Source organism: Drosophila albomicans, chromosome 3 (genome assembly GCF_009650485.2).
Source record: "Drosophila albomicans strain 15112-1751.03 chromosome 3, ASM965048v2, whole genome shotgun sequence".
In the NCBI taxonomy this organism is placed as follows: domain Eukaryota; kingdom Metazoa; phylum Arthropoda; class Insecta; order Diptera; family Drosophilidae; genus Drosophila; species Drosophila albomicans.
Window position 1 is genome coordinate 32,522,530 of NC_047629.2, and position 21,792 is coordinate 32,544,321.

General features: G+C 36.6%; 1 protein-coding gene and 1 long non-coding RNA gene across 21 annotated transcripts in view; both read right to left on the reverse strand.

The window, feature by feature from the left end:
• The window catches only part of LOC117568731 (potassium channel subfamily T member 2), a 161,739-nt gene that overhangs the window by 25,043 nt on the left and 114,904 nt on the right, over window positions 1-21,792 (reverse strand). For 17 of the 19 annotated variants that reach the window (XM_052004975.1, XM_034249555.2, XM_052004968.1 and 14 more), the window contains 9 exons: window positions 5,452-5,531; window positions 4,243-4,342; window positions 3,987-4,185; window positions 3,855-3,929; window positions 3,712-3,795; window positions 2,807-2,901; window positions 2,537-2,720; window positions 509-772; window positions 157-335 (listed from right to left, as the gene is read on the reverse strand). In XM_052004975.1, coding sequence (XP_051860935.1) covers window positions 157-335; window positions 509-772; window positions 2,537-2,720; window positions 2,807-2,901; window positions 3,712-3,795; window positions 3,855-3,929; window positions 3,987-4,185; window positions 4,243-4,342; window positions 5,452-5,531 — 1,260 coding nt within the window. Of the gene's footprint in view, window positions 1-156; window positions 336-508; window positions 773-2,536; window positions 2,721-2,806; window positions 2,902-3,711; window positions 3,796-3,854; window positions 3,930-3,986; window positions 4,186-4,242; window positions 4,343-5,451; window positions 5,532-10,476; window positions 10,625-21,792 lie in introns of those variants that run through there. The other 2 variants (XM_052004977.1, XM_052004974.1) reach the window with 2 other exon arrangements.
• On the reverse strand, window positions 20,109-21,631 carry LOC117568738 (uncharacterized). 2 transcript variants are annotated; one of them, XR_007954945.1, is made up of 4 exons: window positions 21,485-21,631; window positions 20,945-21,414; window positions 20,358-20,890; window positions 20,109-20,304 (listed from the first exon to the last, which is right to left on the reverse strand). It is a non-coding gene; the product is annotated as an uncharacterized LOC117568738 (long non-coding RNA). The 2 variants fall into 2 exon arrangements; XR_004572169.2 differs by having other exon boundaries at window positions 20,945-21,430; window positions 21,485-21,628.

The following is a 21,792-nucleotide window of genomic DNA, read 5'->3' on the forward strand; positions in this document are numbered from 1 at the left end:
ATATATATATGCATATATATATATACGTATGCATGTTGGTTGTGTGGCACGCACAGAGCAAATGCGAGCAAATAGTGAAAGAAATGGAAATCGAATTAACTGAGGCGTGACAAAGTGTGTTCGACATCGCGCTGACATCGAGTAGACGAAACTCACCGAAATATTTGAACATACTGCGGCACATTCGGTGCAAAGTCCTTGACGGCCCACGACCGAAGTATAGTGTGCTCATCGGCCGCCGTTTTATCCGCATAGTTGCGAGCAGCCAATATAAAGCATGCCTCCGCCTCGTTCATGCGTGCTCGCGCCAAATCGCCGTCCTTCAAACACGAGCCCTGCACACAATCCCCACAGAAAACAGTTGCAAAATTCAAATGGTGAAATGTCAATGCCAATCTCGGAAATTGGGGAGACGCAGCTCCAAAGCAAAAGCAAAAGCCGAAGCCAAAGCCAAATCAAATCAGAGGCTTGTCAAATATTTGACTGTGCGACAAACCAAGCAACCAACCTGTATGTAGATGACACGCTGCGCCCAAATGGGCACCTGCAATATCATACGCATCGTTGTGTCCAGCTCCATGGGGCTAAGCAGCACCACATAGAAGTCCTGCAGCAGGGGATGCGCATAGAACTCGTTGAGAAAGTCCATTATTGTGTCTGCATGCAGCGTTGTCGAGCACACCACGACATGCTTCTCGCTCTGCGCTCGATGCGATGAGTAGCTGCCTCCCAGCTTCTGTCGCTCCATCCACGTGAATGCCAATTGCTCAAACTGCCGAAAAGATTGAGAAAAAAGAAAGAAAAGTGTTAATAACACAGCCAAGAACTTTATCATGTAAAATTAAAAATATCCCAAAAGCGATATTTTGTAGAACGGTGTCAGCCTGATTTCAAGAACAAAAGACAAATTTAAGTACTAATACGTTAAAGGTAAAAAGTAAGAAGAAAACGCATCTTGATTTTGAGAACATTTGATAAAAAACCAAGTTCTTATAAATAAGAGAAACAAGAATGAAAGTTACATTATTCTTTAAATTAACGGAATTAATATAACAAATAATACTAAAATATATATAATAATGGTATACTATACAAATTTTATGAATAAATTAATATAACAAAAAATAGTTAATTATACTGAAAGCTTTATTTGGTATATTATATGTAGATATACTATTAAAATTTATTGTTTATGGCCTTCCATACATTTCTAATAGGCACAGAGAAATAATATCCATTAACCCTTTTTTATATTACATGATCTATTACGTTTTATTTTTATTTGTTCTGAATATTCGAATCGTTTATTTATGGCTGTTTATTATTACTATCATTTAATTATCATTCAATCAATTAGTGAGTTATGTGTATTTGCTGAACGTTCTACCTTACGAAATAATTACAATCGAATCGCAAAGCGTTTGAAACCTTCAGAACTTTCTCGGAAAACAATAAATATTGGTTAATTACAGCTTTACTAGCTGAGCTAGACAATAACTTTTAAGAAATTTCGATTGGTATGTAAATTTTGTAAACTAAATCTAGTATTTTTTAAATTATTTTCAGAAATTTCGAGTGATATGAGAATTATGTACTCTAAATCTAGTATTTGAGAACTTGTCATTTTTCAGATTAATGATCTTACAAAAGTGATCTTATATATTATATATTTAATTTGTATATTTCATAGTTAAAAACTTGATTTTTATTTAGTGTATTCGACTGTTGACCTTCTAACTTCAGTTTAGTTTGCAGTTTTGCCTCTGTCAAATGTTAGTCATTTAGGATGATTCATCACCCAAAACGATTGACAACAGCAAGCGTTGTATTGATATTGATTGATATATTGAGGAGAATGCAACATGACAGCATTTTGCACAACGCAATTGCATTTTGGAATTGCAGCATTAATAATTTCAATTAAATTTAAGTGCTTTCCGTTCAGGGCACTAAACACGCCTCTCAACAATTTGCTTACATTGTAGCCGATGCTGCTGCTGTTGTTGCAGTTGTTGTTGTTCATGGCTGGTCATAAATTTTTGGTGCGCGACTCGCGTACATTGACATGCAGCTTGTTTTGCTTGCTGCTTGCTGCCTTCTTGTTGCAACCCCCTAAAAGTATGCTACGCAAAAGTCGCAAAAAGCGTTTGATTGATGCTCTTGTTTTGGGGCGGCAGCCATATTGACTGCTGTATAGAACTTTGAAGCTGCTGAGAGTACTAACACAATTGCTCCTTAATTGTGGAAGCTACTCGTTGTTGACCATGACTCATATTTATACAGATTGATGACCAGAGAACTTGTCTCAGTCTCATCTGTTAATAGTCGAATTGATTGATGAACATGAAACATGGCAGCTCTAAGCAGCTTAAAGTTCGTGTGTTTATCTAACAAACAAACAAACAAACGAACGCACACACAAATATTGTTATCGTTATAGCCAGACATGACTGTACTCATAACACAGCTCAGCTAAGCCTGCAGGCTTCGACTGAAGTCGACAGACTCCAGTGAGGCATTAAATGCATTCACTCACCTGCGTGGGCAGCACAATCAGCGCTACACAAATCATGATGACCATATAGAGCTGGGATGGCCAAATATCTGGCACTAAATCGCCGTAACCAACCGTGGAGAAGGTCACAACCACGTAATAGGTGCTCTGAAACAGATTCAAATGACGATGTCCGGCGCGCTGAAAATGCTGAATGCCGCAAACACTAAAACGAGATGGAGATGGAGAGAGAGAGGAAGATAGTTTGTGGAACAGAGAGCTATTAATAGATTCAATGGAAGGGTCGCTTACCTGGTGAAGACAAGGCACAACAACGTTGCCGACAATATTGTCAACTGTTGCGACAAAGCCGATTGTGATTTTTGCATGGCTCGATGCAAATCGTTCTGCAAAACATATTTTGTAATTTATAGAAAATAAGTAAGTTAAGCGTGCTCGACTGTAAAGTACCCGCTACCCATTTTGAATAAAGGCAAAGATGTGCGGAATTATAATATACCAAATTAATATATCCCCAAAAAAAAACTGAATATATAATATATATATATATGTTCTTTATATATTTGTATAGAACCACAGTCAAATTATACTGTAGAGTAAAAAATATACCAGGTATTGATAAAGAATTACACTCAAATTATACTGTAGAGTACAACTACAGTAATATTATACTGAACAGTACAAAATATACCAGATTGTCAGCCAAAGCTACTAAGACCCGTAGTAAGTAGCCGTTTTTTCATACATTATATAAGTATTTCATAACTAAATTTTTATCTCAGGAATCATTAACACTATAGTTATTTTTGTATGTACTAAAAATTACGAGTCTAGTTTCAAAATGACGCTTGTTATTCGACTTTAGTTGATGTGTGGGGGTGGACGGGGGTGTGGCAAAAATTTGAAACACACTTGATCTGCGAGCAAACATAACGAGTACTTTCAAATAAAATTATATCTCTATCTCTTATAGTCTCTGAGATCTAGGTATTTATATGGACGGACATACAGACAGCCGGACAGACGCACGATATAGCCATATCGTCTTGGTTGTTGATGCTGATTATAAATTCACATATAGTTTATTAGGTTAGAGATGCCTCCTACTGACTGCTGACATACATTTCCTGCAGGCACAAACTTATGATACCCTTCTACTCTATGGGTAGCGGGTATAAAGATAGAGCAAAACTTACAAACATGTTCTCCAGCGAACGTTTGGCCAGCCAACAGTTCAGGAAAATAGGTATGAAAAGATTGCGCAGCGGCGGATGCACAATCTGCATAATAATTAGTCATTAATTTACGAATATAAAATTGTAATTAGCAGCTCACTTACCGTTAGTGCAAAGGGTATTGTCGTTACTAATTCTAGTATAAAGTGAAATGAGAGTATTTGCTGCCATATGTTGCCCTAAAGAAGTCATTAGAGTCATTTATTTAAATATGATATGTTCATAACTTGAATTACCTTATAACCTAGATATGTTAGAACCAAAGATTGAGTTAATGACACCATGGCCAGCAGTAATTGTAGCACCCAGAGCACCGTGGGTCGATTCACCCAGAGTATTGCATCCCAGTTGATAATTGGATTTTCTTGGAACTCCTCCTCCGTCAGCTTGGCAGAGATGATAAACTCTGTCTTATTGGCCACTTCGCAGCCATAGCTGAAAGTGCATTGAAAATCAAGCATAATTCATAATGTTTTTCCCATTTTAGCTTACCATGTTATAAATGTTGGATTTTTATCCAATATCACACGTATTATGTAGAGAACACACGACAGTAACTTAAGGAATAAATCGGCAATTCGTATGCGTAAGCCTTGAAAGAGAGAGAGAGAGAGAAAAAAAGTGGCACATAGAATGATATTTGGGTCAAATGACTAAATTACGAGTATGTTGCAAGGTTGCCTCCATTTCTATTTCCACTTCCATTTTCCCCAATTTCTTTTCCTCAAGGTTCTTGCTAACTAACCCCAAAACTCAATGTTGTATTTACCTACGCACACACATACATAGGAATTACATATATTTACCTGTCCACCTTTATCCAAGTTTATGCTTATATCAACCCATATCTACCCTACGTCTCTGTCTCACTGTTTACTCCTACAATTATTTCCTGTGCTCGAATCAATATTTACTCAACTATATTGCGTCTGCTTTGTAATGTCATTCGCTTTCTTTCTGGCCTTCTTCTTACACCTGTTATTCCAATTGATTCATTTGTTGTTCTTGTTCTTGTTGCTGTTGCTGTTGTGGGCAGCCAAACAAAAACTTTAATCGGTTTGACATAGGTTTATATACTGCAGAGACAACTGCGACCAGCATGAAGTTCTTTTTCTCTCTCTGCTTTTGTTCAACTTGAGGGCAATTCAATTAACTGCTTGTAATTAAGTTAAATAATTGTACAGTCAAGCTTATCTAAGCTAAAACTATCTATACTCCATTATAAAGCTATTCTAGCTGACATGAACTATTAATGCAGTTGATGAAGAAATTACAAATAATATTATTGATATCGGATGGAAAAAGTTCGGAATAGTCAAGCAACAAGGGAAGTTCTTATTTATAAATATATGACAAATAATATTATCTTATTGGATGGGAGAAGTTTCCAATAGACAAGCAATAAGAACTGTTTCGGATGTTAAAGGTAAAGCACAAAAAATATTATTTCTATTAGATGAAAGAAGTTTTCAATAGATGTTCTAGCACTTGAAGCAGATTCCCAAGAAGTTACCCCTTAAAATAAATTCCGAGAAGTTTCTTTTTGTATTTTCACCATTAAATTACAGCAACTTGCACTTTGCTAATGAGTTTAATAATAAGTTACTTAATGAAACATTGTCTAGACAAGTCAATTAAACATAAACAAATGCTTAAAATAATTGCATATAATTAAGCTAACATTAGAATAGAAATACTTACTTGAACGCTGATTCTTAATGAAATAGAGTTGCAGTCTTTCTTTGAATGTGTTTTCATTCACATAGTACTCCACACGCACTCTGAAAATGATAAAAGACAAAAGCGAATCATATTAGAGTGTGCTATAAATGTAATTCAATCGAAAAGCCGCTTACACAATGTACATTGGCTTGGTGCTTTGTGTAACACAAAAAAAAAAAAAAAAATAAATTGATGCATTGTAAAAATGCTTTTCCATTGATTGAACAGCGATAAAATGGCAATTGAATTGACGCATCTTCTGCACTCGACAATTGATGCGCTTACTTATCACATTATATGGAGCATAAAACCAGGTTGCCAATGGAAGCAGCAGCAACAGCTACAACACTGAGGTATGCCTCTTAGAAGGTGCGTGCAACGAGCATCAGCCAAGTACATATTAAAATGTCAGTTCAGATGAGAATGCACACACCCACACACACCCACACTCGAGCATGTGTCTGTTGCAGCACGTGGCAGCTGGCTGATGTGGCATGCAGCAGGAAAATCAAATATGATACTAGCATAAAAATGATACATAAAACTCACAAGAAAGGAATTTAGTTTTGCTGAGCGCATGAAAGAGTAGAATATAATATCAACACATATGTCTTGGCTTATATTACGCATCTGAGTAGTTGAAAATGACAAAAAAATGAATTCGTAATTGCTTTATAAAGAGATTTAGTTTGATGTGTTGGTCTTCAAATATTTTTCGAAAATTTAACTTATTACTTAATAAAAATTGTCTGTACAAAATTACGTTCTACATTTTTCACTTTAATCGACTTTTTATTATAAGAATCAGAATAGCTGAAATAGACAATAATTGAGACTTTAATTGCTTTTTATACAAATTTGATATAATATGTTGGCTTTCAAAAGTTTTTGAAAATGTAGTTTATTATTCAACAACAAATTCTTGTATAAAATGATGTTCTTAATTTTTTCTCCCGATTGCAGTAGGCATAATTTGCCATGCAGAAGTATTTTTTAAATAACTTCTACAATTTTTATCCGATCGTAATAAAATTCATCTCAGGAATAACTAACTGAATTCGGAAGATTCTGTTTAATATATTGTTGCTTATATTTGTAGGTAACTCATTTTATCTTAAATTTGAAAGCAGTGTTCAGTGTTCTTTAATAGATAAAGAGTATGTAATTAAAATTATAATTTGTTATTTTTCGTAAGAAATGAATATATGTTAATAATAACTGAACCCGGAATTCTTGTTAGTCTAAATATTTTCATTTATTTTAAATTAAAAATCATTATACAATTTAATAGCTTGTGCTGAATTAAATTATTTTTGGTGAAATGTTTATTATGCGCTTATTATTAAACGAAATGCATTTAAAGTGTGTTTTAAACTTAGCAGCTCAAACATCGAGAGTGGTTTTAAAGCATAGATCAAGCCGATGATATTTGTAAACAAATTGGACTGCATCACGTTCTACGGCAACTCGAAATTTGTTTGAAAACTCTTTTTGTTTGCTGCTTGTTGCCGCACAGTTGTTTCTTTATTTATTGACGCAGCTGTTGCTAAAGCAATTTAAACATTGCGTGCAACGTGGCGTATGGGTAACGAAATAAAAATGTTTTTCAAGCAATTGCACTGCAGCTGACAAGTTGAAGGCTAAAATGCACTGAGTACAACACGCTCTCGTATATGGACCGCAGAATACTTGTAAGTTTATTCAAGCCAAGAGACGCACTCGTTTATTTGGCCATAACTCGAGTCGAGCTGCGTCGAGTGCTGCGTAAAGACAAAAAAGCCATTTAAGCGGACTGCAAATGAAAACACTTGACTGCTCGTGACAGGATTTGATTGTCCGTCTGTCTGTCTGTCGTGTCTCGAGATGAAAGTAGTCGGACTCGACTGGACTCGACTCGCCTCGAGTTGAGTTAGGACTCGAGTAATTAAAGGTGACGCATTTGCCTGTTTTTGTTCGAGACAAAAGAGCATTCAATTTGGCACCTTTCTGTGTGTATTGTTTCATGGCTGTTGCTGTTTCTGTTTCTGTTTAAGCACTCAAAGATATTAAGGCTGAGAACTAGACAAACAAACAAGTACTCTGTGAATATTCATGTCAAGGTTAACGCACGCTCAGATAAAGCGTGGGTTCGGTCAGCTTCTCCCAGCTCCAGCTCCTTCTTTTTGTATGCCGGAATAAATGACACCCGTGGGGAGCAGAGCAAGTGGCAATGACTGCAGTGCGTGGCAAAATTAACAGCTCGCTCGCAAGTGACCAATCAGTTATGGCACACAGCCACACTAAGAAGAAAGAGAGAAACCGCACTGCATACAATCAACTCTGACCTTGCCCGACGGAAATTCGCTGACGCTTTTGGCGGGTTCATTCCACTTCCACTTTGGCCATTGAACGCGGCAAAATAATTTCGCTGCAGCTGGTTATAAATTTTCGGTTTGTGTTCAGTTTGCAACGCTTAGCACACTCGCAATGCCAATCAAAGGGCAACAAGCTGATCCCAGCTGACAACACAACATGCAACATGGCATCTTAAGCATTTGATGCTGCCACCCTTTGGGGGTGCCACAAACAATGCCAAAGTTCAGCAACATTCACAGCATTCAGTTGAACTCAAGTCGGAGACTTTGTTGTGGCCCGCAGCTTTAATTTCAGCAACTAACCAAAATATGTAAGCTTACAATAATATTTAATGGTCCAATGACATTTGTCTTAAGCACTTGAATATGATTGCACATAAGAGCACATAAAAGGCTTTAAGCAGCCGAGGAAGCGCAGAGTTGATTGTGCTGCCAGCTCGAGAAGTTGATGTCTTCTTAAGTCTTTAAGTTGCCTTTCAACTTTCAACGCAGTACAATGACTCTGCTCACAAGTGGTTGATTACAATTTTGACAGAGAAGTGTAAACATAAGCTTGTTAGTTTCTAAAAAAAAAAAAGTGCTCTTTATTATGATATGTCTTGAGGGTATTTCCTAAGTAGATGGAAAGAAAATATAAAAAAAGTTTTTTTTTACTCAAAGAGTTGCTCGCTTAATTGATTAACTTTTGGTGACTTTTATAAAAATAAGAATAAAGTATTAGTGCTGCCTTCTTTTTATAAACCAAGTGACTTGGCAAAAGTTCGCAATCCGATGAGAAAAAGCTTTAAAGAGTTATTTATTTAAATATTTAATATAGCTTAAAGTAGAGCTTTATTTGCGCTTCGTTTTCAGTATTTCAATCGATAACAGCAACTCGAAATATTTATTTGGTAAATAATTGAGTAAAATAAAGTTTTGCTGCCAAAGTTGGTGGCCAAACGATATATGCAAAATTTGATGTTTGCCAACAGTGCGTATGCGTAATGTGAGTTTGGCCACAGCATTTGAAACTCATCGCAATAATTGCACTTGTTTGCCTTATCAAGTGTTTTTTGTTAGCGACTGAAAACATTTTTGCCTCGCGCTTTTTTGACTGCGATTTTTTCGTTGAGGCTCATTTTCGAGCACTTATCGTAATGTTTTGCCTTGCGGCGCTGCAAATTGCGTGCTAATGTGTTTTTGTTGTTTCATCATTTGATTATGGCGACCAAATTTAATGTTGATATTGAGTTTAAAGCTGAATCTGCCCAGAGAACTCCGATGCCTGAGGTCCTTTTTTCTTCGCACTCTCTTTCTCTCTCTCTCGTTGTATTGTTTTACCTTTATTGATTTTTAAATGTGATTTACTTTTCGCCTTTTTTGGCGTCTTCGGCATTTAGGGATAGATAGATTGAGAGGCTCTGGGCTCACATTTCTATTAGCAACAGCATCATGTTTACGGGCGCACAGATTTGATTACAAAACTTGATTAAATTTCACTCAAAACGCAATTTCTTTTTTTAAAGCACCCGGGTACCGAAAAATCAAAGCATAACAAAAGCGTTTCCTCTATGAAATACCTGACATAACAAAGGAGAGGCTTCGTTTTTCTGTGTGTGTGTGTGTGTTTGTGTGTTGTTCACCTCGTAGGCAGCACAAAAGGTCCACGCAACACAAAAGCCCAAGCAGAGCTCAGGCAAAAAAAAAGGAGTTTTTGCAGCTTGTTTCGTTGCTTGTTCAATGGGTCAAAATCCCATTGAGATGCGTCCGCCTGTTTGGCGGTCTCAGCTGGTTTATTACGTCGCCAACAACTCTCGTTGAATATGATATGCTTACGGACTTGCTTGCAACGCTCGTTGGACTTGTGTGTGGATCATTAAACAGTCGCTCGAATGAGCTCAGCAAGGATATAAAACAAAAAGCGCGTGCCTCTTAAAAACATCCTGAAACGAAACTCAACTCAACCGAACTGAACTGAACTGAACTGTTTCGGTTTTGCGTTAAGTGCCCAGCGTGCAGCCATTGCCCAAAGACATTCGCATTGAATGTGGTCCATAAAAAGTTAAGAGCTCTCTCTTATAGTAAAGACGCCTCAGCGAGCACATAATTACCGCAGTCGAAACTGCAGCTAAAGATGGACAGGGAGAGAAGAAAGAAAGAAAGTCAAGCAATGAAATATTTTTAATGTGCTGCTTAACAAATGCTTCCCCGCCCCCCCAAAAATGCTTTAAACAAACTGAACGATATTTAATTAACCTTCCAGGCAACATTGAATTCGCATTGGATTTAATTTGTAAAAATGTTTTGTAAATGAAACGGGGAAATGTGATTAGTTTTTGTTGATGAACTAAAAATAGACTTTTGTTCTCGAGGCGTCAGACACTTAGCACACTATTGACGTTCAGCTCACTCTGAGTGATATGAGCGCTTTTAGTTGGCATTTTATTAGATTTGATTGCTAATGGCAATCGAGTTATGATTGCTACTTAAATGCTTTTCTATTTTCTATTACATTTAGTTGACGCGGCGCGCTCTGCTTTAAAATCAATAGAACAACCAATTGAATTAGCTCCAACGCAGCGTATACGTAATTCGATTTACAGCAACAGTAGCAGCAGCAGCAACGAGGGAGGAAAAGACTGCTCTGCTGTTCACTCTGCAATATACGTACCTGGGTATACGATCGTATGAGTCCCATGAGGATAGACAATTGTAGGACGAGTTGCGACTGTTGCCGGCCATATTGCATAATAGATGATCCATTGGCCAGTCGTTTTCAATTAGATATCACACGCACTCAACTCGCACTCACACACATATGGACTATCACATTCACCCAGTCGTATGCGTGATATTAATTCAATATTTTAAGTTTATAACTTTTTCGCGCTGGTTTTGTTTTTTTTTTTTTGTTTAGTTATCAATTTTTGCATGTGGCAAATGGAGCTTTTAGTTTAATTGCCATTTGAAAGGGCCGGGGGTGGAGAGGTGAGGGAATATATATTTTAAGTGCAGTTCGCTGTTAGCGATATTTGATTGATGTGACTTGATGTATTTGTGCACATTTGTTATGCATGTGTAGCGCGCATGAAAGCGCGCCGAGTTGAGTTGATTCGAGTCTAATGACTCCCTTAGCTCAACTACCACTTAACTCAGTGGGTTGTTGTTTCAGTTGTTTCTCTGTTGTTTTAGCCAATTCTTAAATAATTGATCAGTCGGCGCGCGTTTAAGCCTTAAGTTGCAATAACTACACACAATACATCGATTGGGTCTTTAAGGCAAGCTATGTTGGCTGTCTGTTACTTCAGATGCTTCAAGTTTAATCAAAATTGATTGCTTGCCTGCAATTAATTTCTTGTTTGAGCACGCAATTCAGAACGCAGTGTGACGCCTTCACCCAAAACACACACACACGCACACAGATTTTATGTGTGTGTGTGCGTGTTTACCAACACTTGTTTGTGCTTTGGCCATTTAATAAATTTATTGGCGTCACAGCCTTGAAACGAAATGGAAGCAAATGGGGAACACTCCACTTCAATGACATTTGCTGAATGTTAAACTCGAGCTTAAGCTTAGCAAGATTCTCTTCTTTAAAATGTTAATGAAAATCCTTTTTATTGCCATTTTACTGTCCTTGACATTTCTGATAATATTTTGCCATTTATAATAATCAATTTTTTTTTGTTCACTTTATATTATCGCACTTGTTAATTGCTCGTGTTTCGGTCACGTACGTGCTTAATTTGTTAAATTAATGGCATTAACACATGTTTTTAATTACTTGTTAAAACAGTTTTCAATAAACACTTTTTTTCGGTTTCATAAATCAATGTGTCACATTTATATTTAATTTTGTTTTAATTGCAATTTAATTGTTTGGCTTTTATAAAGTCATTTAACAGACAACTATAAAAGAGATAAATTCACAATTTATGTAGCATACTTTTCGAGTGTGACATTTAATAAATTGACGGCAGCAAAAGACTCATGATTTGCCTTGGCAAATGTATTTGCAGACGACAAATTTGTTGTTGAGATGACAATGCAAATTTTATGATTTCTCTTGATTCGTGACACTCAGCAGCACAACCACAAAGCGAATTTGGTGTCAAAGTGGAAGTCATCAGACGTGATCCACGGCCACTTAGAGCTGCTGTGAAACAATAGGCGACTAAGTGACATATTGACAAATGACTAAAGCACTGTCAAAGTCAACGCAAATCAAAACGCAAATGCTGAGCCAAACAACGCAACAGACGGCTTTCAATTTGTCCATAAACCCCGGACACGGACCGAAGCAGATGACGAGAAGTATATTAAGGACATTTTGCGCTGAGCTGAAACCATGTTTTGTGGTCGCTTCCATAATGGTTTTTTCGAGTTGACTGTTTAAGAAGCATCAAGCAGCAAACAGCAAAGCAACAGCAGGGAGCTTTAATGTCGTCGGTATTTCCAATTTACATTTGCTGTCTCAAGCAGCTGCAGTTTACGACCAAGACTTGAGTTGGTTTTTCAATTAAAAAATTCTAATCACTGCGTCTTAAGACTTTTTTTTGGGAAAGGAATGGGAGCTGCAAGGTCGATATGCAATGGCCAATGGACTCATGCATATTTAAAGCAAAAAGCGAAACCGACAAACCGACAAACCAAACCCAACCAAAGCAAACTGAATTGCAATTTGCATACTGTGTACACTTTGCGACATGGCAGCGTACATATTTCTTTGTCATTGTCAATGACTGAATAATTGATGAATTTCCTGTGATTAATTGAAGTGCTTTTTTGGTTTTGATAACTCAGGCATGACACAAGCCGACGCAGCCACAGAAACATACACCACACTCAACACACACACACACTCACACTCACACTCACCCATACACGTGCTTGTCACACTTCCACGCATGAATATCACGTATACGCAGCGTGTGCTTATGTTTTATATTGATGTTAAAAAGTTGTTTGTGTTTTTTTGCACATATTTTTATTGTTATACTTCCGCAACACAAACAGTGTGTCAATTATTCAGCATTTTATACAATACTCTCTATATACTTGTATGACCCTGAAAAAGTAGCATGAAAATTCCGAGAGATCTTTTCAATCATAGCGCAACTTGCACTCTACAAAATTGCAGCCCCATTGCGAGTAGTCGAAAATGATAACTTAAATGAAAAAAGTTGTAAATTGTTTTGTAGTTGAGTTTGACCCACATGGCGTATGAGCTATTTGTGAACCAGCTCTGGGTTGACAGTTAATTTTAGAACAAACATTGGTCTGTGCGCTGTGGAACTCTATGCACAGCTCATTAGGCATATCGATTGGCAGACAGACAAACAGACAGGTGTTGTAGTAAATGTATGCAAACATTTTAAATTGCTGTAGAAAATGCTTTTGTGAAGAGCGGAGCATTGAACTGATACAGAAAAGTCCCTAGATTATCTGCCACAAAAGGGAGCAGAAAACTACAAAGCAAACAAATCAATTTGCTGGCTAGCTTTTGATTGCTACGCATAAAATTTAAATGTATGCATATGTATGCGAGAGCTTGTTACGCTTTTCATTGTGTCCAGACACTGAGGGCCTTTGTTTCGCCTGCCATTTGCATACATCCAGAGCGAGAGAGAGAGAGAGGGCAACACAAAATGTCTTAATTCTGCTGTACGGTCTAAGCCGCTGACCTTTGGTTGCAAGTTGCCATTTGCCATTTGTCTCGGACTGAAGAGAAGCGAAGAGAAAGCGCACGGAAGTGCACAAAAGACGTCACAGTTCGTAGACCCGCATTTCGTTTTGCTTTTGCCTTTTTATCTATGCATAAATGTATCCAAGTAAGCGATACACATAAAGCTGATAAAGTTATCTTCAAGAGTATTTGACAGTCGCTTTTGGGAATTTATTTTTCTTCTGTTTTTGTGCTTAATGTTTTATGATTTGTGCAGCTTTTATGAGTTGACTTTGTTTTATGTGCAGCACATAAATTTCTTCATTTAATATGCTTATAAATTTCTCCGTCTCACTCTAAATTCATATTCAACTTAATGGGTTTACATTTGCTTCCGTTTTTGCCTACATGCTGCTGCACATTTCTCCTTTCCTTTGCCTTTGCCTTTGATGTGGATTGCTCATTGAACTGCGCAGCTGCATTTTGCCAGTGAATTTCCAAATGTCCAAATTAGCATTACTAATAGTTAGCTGGAAATGCGAAGGCTAGAAAGAGCAACAGACACACGTTGGCATTTCCCACGCGCAGTTAGCCAACAATATGACCAAGTTGGCCAAAGTTGCGTGTTGCCAGTGTCAAAGTGAAAAACACTTGGCAGGCGGCCAATAAAAAGTGAGAGAGAATGAAGGTAGACAGACGACTGGCGGCACGCCCAGGCGCAACAGTTTAAAGTGGGAGGAAATACCCTCAACAAAAAAAAAGCAAAAAGAACAGCAGAAAATAACAAACAGAAAAAGTTGCGCCCTCAACCCACAGTCAACTGTTGCTGCTTAGCATATACTTGCGAGTCGTCGTATTTAATCGTGCGGAAGCAATCGATGCCCGTCAAATGGGCAATTTGTACAAATGACGTCATTATGTGAAACGACAAAACTGTTTAAAGCGAAACGAGGACCACGACCACGAGCACGACCACGACCCCGTCGGGCCACAAGGAGCAACAGACCCTTAAGTCCCACACACATAAATCAATGCTGTAAACTTGGCCGAAACCGCACGCGACCTTTCACAAAAGGAGCGCAACAAAAATGATGAGGCCAACAACAGAAAAAATAAGTGAGAAAGCAACAGTCGAGTCTGCTCGACTGTGAGATACCCCGAATGATAGTATAATAGTGTGGTAGTATATTTAAAATATACCGAATAATATTTCGCAAAGATACTAAAAACTATACCGAAGGCTATATTTGTTATAACATTGAAATACTAGATTCAAAACATCAAAAGTGCTATCGAAAAAGAATAACTCTATCTCTAATAATCTCTGATATCTAGGTGTTCATATGGACGGACAGAGAGACAGACATCTTCTCTTTGGTTGACGTTGATCAAGAATGTCTCCTTCTACCTGTTACACACATTTCCTGCACGCATAAAGCTAGAATACCCTTCTACCCTTGAGGTACCAGGAATAAAAAGAGAAACAAGAGAAAAGTATGTGTAAACTCGAGTAGTCGCAAAACTGAAGTAAGCAGCGAATTTATCACTTGAGCAGCTTAATGGCACTTGGCAAACAACAATAAAAACAACAACAAAAGGGGCGAACATACAAAAGCGCATTACAAAGCGTTTAGCAGGCTTTTTCTTGCCTCTCGCCTCTCGTGTTGCCTGTTGGCATCTCTTTTGTTTCGCTTTCAGTTTATTGCCGCTGTGCGTGCATCTGAATGTATGTTAAAATAAAATGGACAACAGCTTTGCTAGCCAAATAGAGACAGAGACCGAGAGCGAGAGAGCTACTCAAGCAACCTGTGGGCCATAAGTGATTGTTTATGTGCTTGGCCAAATGAAGTCATAAGTGAAGGAGCACTGAACCCATTTAGACATTACACGCAACGCAATGAATTGGCCAACATGCAACACACAGCTTCATCTTGAGTTTCATTTAGTTATTTATGAGCATTAAGTTCTACGCATTTTAGTGATGTTCTCTCCTTAAATCATGAACTCAGCTTGAGGGCATCCAAATAATTTCCGAGCAAATGCGTTTGATAGTTAGCCAAAGCTCTTTGATGAGCAACAAAATTTATCTTGCCATTTGCATAAATTGTGAATTAATTGCAATTTGCATATTAGTTACAAATTATGTAGTTCCATAAACGACCTTTCAAGAGGCTGCAAGTGGCAGTAGTCGTATCTGAATCACTGCACAAATATTTGATTAAACAATTGTGGTAGTTACGCACAGATTAAAGTGATTCCTTTGTATTACTAAATAATTGATTGACTTTGAAAATGATCCAACATTAATTAGTTCTAGTATATTGAAAGATAATTTTAAATAAAACTTGAGCGAAAGCAAGTTGAGCTTTAAATAATATTTCAGTAATGTAATGTACCTTAATTACTCGTCTTTTGAAAATAATTTTAAAAAAGTTAGATGTTGAGTGAAAAATCGAATTTCTCTGTTTATTTTTAGGTAGAATAGTGCCAGTTTAGCCATATACATATTTGATTATTCCCAACTGATAATTTATTTTTTTTTTAATAATAGTATTGACAAGAAATAAAATGTAGCTTTAGCAACTTTAAACAAATTTGCAGTAAAGTTAGAAAATATAAATTCTTTCTAATGATTTGCTTTTTTGAATACTCTGCCAAAAATAATTTCACTATTAACTAAACAATTTATTTTCAAATAAAATTGAGTAAAACAACCAATGTTCAGCTTTAGTAAACTTTGCTTTAAGGCAATTAAAAGTGATTTGAATTGAGTGTGGTTCGATTGGCAGCGAACTGTGACAAACGTGTGTCAAGTGTGGTTCGCTCGACCAAAATATATGTTAATATAAATGCGCACATTTTGAGAATTTGTTGTTTTTTTTTTTTGCTCCTCATTTTTTTTTTTGTGGTTCACAGGCGAAAAAGCAATTTGCAATTTGCATGTGCAAAATTTGGCCAAAGTTCATTGTCATTGTTGTTGTTTTATTGTTGTTGTGTTTATCTACATATGAAATTCGTGGTGGGGAGGAAAGAGGCGTTAAAGGAGGCGGAGAATTATGTGCCAAATTAGCTTATTTGACATTTCAATGAGCAAATATTTGCACAAATATGAAGACGTGTAAAGTGTGTTACGCGCTTAAAGCTAAACGCAAGAGCGAGTGGGAGAAAAAAAGTGTGCATGTGTGTATGTATGTGTGTGAGTGCGTGTCCTTGAGTGCCAGAAATGGCGAGCTGTCAAAGCAAAAACAAAAATGGCTCTTTAAGCACTCCCTTTTTGCCGCACTCGCATTTATTTATCTGCGCTTGTCAGTTAATTTCCGTTCAAGTAGCCATTAAAACAATCATTGCGGCGCTTAGGCACACACACATACATACACACACATGTCTTACACCCACACACACACTCACATACGCGAGTTGATATTGATGTGACAAGCGTCATTTTTATGGGACGCCATTAACAGCTTGAGCTCTGTTGTCACAACGCAGCCATTTAATAATAATAAAATGACTGAATCCAAGTAAAATAACTCAATTACATGGCCTCGACATCGACATCGACGTCAGACGTGGACCGCGTTTTTGGTCTGTCAACAGTCTGGCTTTGGCTCTCGCTCTGACTTTGGCTCCGGGTCTGACTCTGATGTGGTCTGTTCTTTTTCACCCTTAGCTAATTTGTGACTTCAACAGAATTCAATTATCCTACATTTTTCTCTGCGTTTAATCATTGTTGATTTGCCCTTAAAACGAGCAAAGAGACCAAAATTACTTTTTGGTAGCATTTTTACTTATTAATATGCCATCCAATTATGTGTGAATATGTGGCGAGTGTGCTTACCACACTTATATAACTTCTAGAGCTCTAAGTATCTGTGTCGCATATGGCACGTGGCAATTGTTCAAGCTCTACTTTAGTCAAAAGTTGAGACAAGTTTTCACAACTTTTAATTCAACGCTAAGTGAATTTAGTCAGTGAGACACATAACTCGAAATGGCAGCAAGATAAGAATTGGCTTAAACTGTAACTGAAACAAGCAACCAACAAACAACCAACAACCAAACCAACTGACTAGTTGACTGGCTAATAAAGCGTTAAGGTGATTCGTATCTCAACTCAAAAACTTTGTTTTTACCCGACATTTTCACAACGTTTACTTGGCTGTAGTTTTGCCAGTTGACAATTTAAATCAACTTAGCCTGGGAAACTTTTGCCAGGAAATCGCTTTTAAACACTTTTAAATTTAAAATTTCATATTGATTATTAAGTAAAATACAAATGTTTAAATCGAGATAGTAATTTAAATATTTATTGTTGCTATTAATTTTTTTTATATATCAATTTAATATTTTTGTATTTATTGCTTTAATTCAATGTATTGCTTTTTATGATTAGCTTTCTATTACTTATTTTCCAATTTATGAATTATTTTTATATTATTCAATTTGTTTGTTTTTAGTCGCAGATAAGAATCATTTATATTTTATTAATTATTTTTATATTAATTGGCTTGTTTCTTTTCGATTTTTAAGATTTACTTTTAATTACTTATTTTCCACTTTTTACTGTTTCCGCTTATTATCAATATAATTTTATTATTTTAATTGTTATTTTTTTTTTAATAATTTTGGATGTGTGATTTATTATGCTTTATATGCTTTATATTTCACTTAAACAAAAATGTGATTATTATTTTAATCACAATAATTAACACTTTTCGAATACCTTTCACAACCGTTACACACACACTCACACACATCTACACACACACAGCCAAAAAGGATGTAGCTTAATGAGGACCCGCTTCGAGAGATTTGATCAAGTGTTCAAGACGAGGACGAGGTCTGGGTATTTTTTTGTTGAATTGCTTTCGTACGCGTCGGCACAGGAATAACGACTGAGGCGAACACGAACTTGGCCCACTGACTTGGCCCCGATGTCGACCAAAGAAAATTCACCACAGGCCTCAGTGTGGTAGGATAATAACAGCTGACTGCTTGATTGGCGCCAAAAGCCGGCAAAGGTAGATGTTTACGTTTGGTCAAACTGAAGAGAAATTGTGCGAGAGAGTGAAAGAGAGCGAAGCAAAGTTAGAGCGAAAGCTCATCAGCTAAGAGCGAAGGTTAACAGCTTAAGAGCGAGGGTGCTGTTAGGCGAAAGCTTCTCATTTGGCCGACAATTAAGCGACTGTAAAACGAAATGCACGAGTGCTGGCTTAAATGCAATGGCAACGGCAATAGAATTTGAAAAATTAAGTATACGCAGTGAGGTTTATTAGAGAACTTTAAGCTTTGCCAAGTAAATTGTTGAAGAAAAGTTGCTTCATAAATCTTACGAGTATGCTTTCAAAATTGTTACAAATTAATCCCTTGGAGAAACAAAAGGTTGGACGCTAATCAATATGGTTTCAATTTGCGGTTTGGCAGGAACTAGCAGCTGACAGCACAAAGAGGATGGCCACCCAAGCTGGGTTAGCTGTACCTGTTGTCGGGGGCTTTATAAATGTGTGTATATTACGCATACCTGACTTCAAGCATGGGCAAACAATTTAACCTTTGCCACGGCTTGACAATGCCATCAATCATTTTGGCCTCAGCAGCGTCAGACATCATTTCATTTTGTAGGCAATCTCACGAAGCGTCGCTTATCCTTTAACCTGGTACCACAAGCCGAAAGGCCTTAAGCCCACAAACTACCAACTCATTCAATTACCCGACCAGCAGCAGCAGTGGCAGACTTTTGGATTGGATTGGACTCTGGGTTCAGTTCGAGTTGAGTTGAGTTGAGTTCGCCTTTGTTTGTTTGCTGATAAAAACCCATCGCAAGTTATTCAGAAACGCATTCGAGCATCTCCAGGGCGAAATCATGAAATATTTATGCGGATGTGTGAGAATAAGCCTAAAACCAACTGATTAAAATGCGGCAGTGCCGACAGCCCAACAACAACAACTGAAACTACCTCATTTGTATTTCTATTTGATGGCGGACAAGTCTTCTCCCTCACCTCTCTCGCTCTGCTCATTTGTTAAACGATGCGTGGGCGGGTTATCATATCACTTTCCATAGCATCGATAATCAATCATACGCGTAAAAGGTGGAGACCCGACCGAGTGTGTGTTTGTGCTCAAATTTCTGCTCTATTATTTTACACAAATTTTATGGCAAACAAAACTAACGCAACTAATTAACGCACGTACCAAGAGTTGGCTTTATATGCATATATAATTAAGCCAAGGCTAATTGACTTGGTCATTAGTCGCACGGCACCTTAAAGTTTACTCCTCCCCAACTCAAAAATGTTTGCCATATATCTTTCAAGTTATTCTTGTGGCAGCGGCCATAAATGAAAGTTTTGGCCAAGAGTTTTTGGCAGCATCTTAGGGAAATCAACTTGCAAAAGTTTTTCATTTGCTTTTTTTTTTTGTTGCAGCCACCTCTGGTACATATTTTATTGGCCTGTTCTCTGAGATCGATTCGCATTTGGCAACAACAGCTAAAAACTTGTTGATAAGGGTTAGCAACAGTCGGTCTATGGGGGATATAAATGGAGTATGTGGAGAATGCCAATTCCAAATGCATTAAAGCCATCGATACACAGCATCAACTTTATGCTCAATTTTAATGAATTAAGAGACTGGAATTAGCTTTGTGACAAAGTTAGTAGTTGTCTATTTTCATTCAAGCATCTTACAACATTATTAAATTTTGTTTATTTCGATTATGGATTGCACCTTCTCGAGGCCATCATGCCAACTACAACGCCTAGGGCAAAGGATATAAGATGCGTCATTTTTTCTGGTATTTCAACTTCAACTTCTCAAATTTATCTGCAGACGCTGCGGAAATACCTTAAGAAATAGCTTGCAAATTATGTTTACTTTCTACTTACATCAATGTTTTTAGCAATCAGAAAACCAACAATACCGCCGATAATAAATATTATAACTCCATGCATTTTTTAAAACAATTATTCCGAGAAATGTTAAGGCTTCGTGTTAAAAATTTTAAATGAGAATTATTCAAAACAAGTATGCGACCTAACAAAAAAGACGAGGGAAACTAGATTAAAAAAGGCAAGGGATATTTTCGTTTTCTCATATATTTAGATAATTGTACTTTAAATTTATTCATCTGATTTTTTTTTTTAAGTACATAACTTTATTTTAAAAATAATATAAGCTTGTATTGTAAGAAACCGTTGAATTTTAACAGCCACAATTTAGAGACTTAAATTAACTTTGTGGCAAAGTTAATAATTGTCCATTTTCGTTCAAGCATCTTACATCATGATCAAATTTTGTTTATTTCTTTTATGGATTGCATTTTTTTGAGACCATCATGCCAACTACAATTCCGAGAACAAAACTTATGAGATGCGTCATATCTTCTGATATTTCAACTCCAACTTCTCCAATCTATTTGCTGCGGAAATACCTCAAAAAATAGCTTTGCGAATTATATTTACTTTCGACTTACATCAATGTTTTTAGCAATTAGAAAACCAACAACACCACCGATAATAAATATTAGAACTCCATGCATTTTTTTAAACAGTTATTCCGAGATATGTTTAGATTTCTTGTTTACAATTTTTAATGAGAATTATTCAAAAATAGTATGATGAAGAAAACGAGGCGAGCTAGATTAAAAAAAAAGGAATATTTTCAATTTCTCATAGATTTAGATAATTTTGCTTTTAATTCATTCTTGTTTTATTTTAAGTGCGTGACTTGATTTTAAAAATGTGGTAAACATGTATTTAAAGAAATCATTGAATTAGCTCTGCGGCAAAGTTAGTAAACTTTCATTTACATGATTACAATATATTTTGTTCATTTCGATTATGGATTGCAGCTTCTCGAGACCATCATACCAACTACAATGCCAAGAGTAAAAGTAATGAGATGAGACATTTCTTCTGGTACTTCAATTTCAACAACTCCAATCTATTTCAATTAGACGCTGCGGAAATATCTTAAAAAAAAGCTTTGCGAATTAGATTTATTTTCGACTTACATCGATATTTTTAGCAATTAGAAAACCAACAATACCGCCAATAATAAATATGAACACTCCATGCATTTTTAAAACAAATAGAAGAAATGTTTAGGTTTCTTGATTAAAATTTGAAATGAGAATTATTCCAAAAAGTATGCGACTTGACAAAGAAAACTAGGCGAACTAGATAAAAAAAAGGTAATGAATGTTTCCATTTTCTCATAAACTTATATAATCTTACAATAAATTCGGTTAAAAATAATTTTTTTGTTTATTTTTAAAAACGTACATTTTAAGGACACAGTAAACTAGATATTTAAGAAACC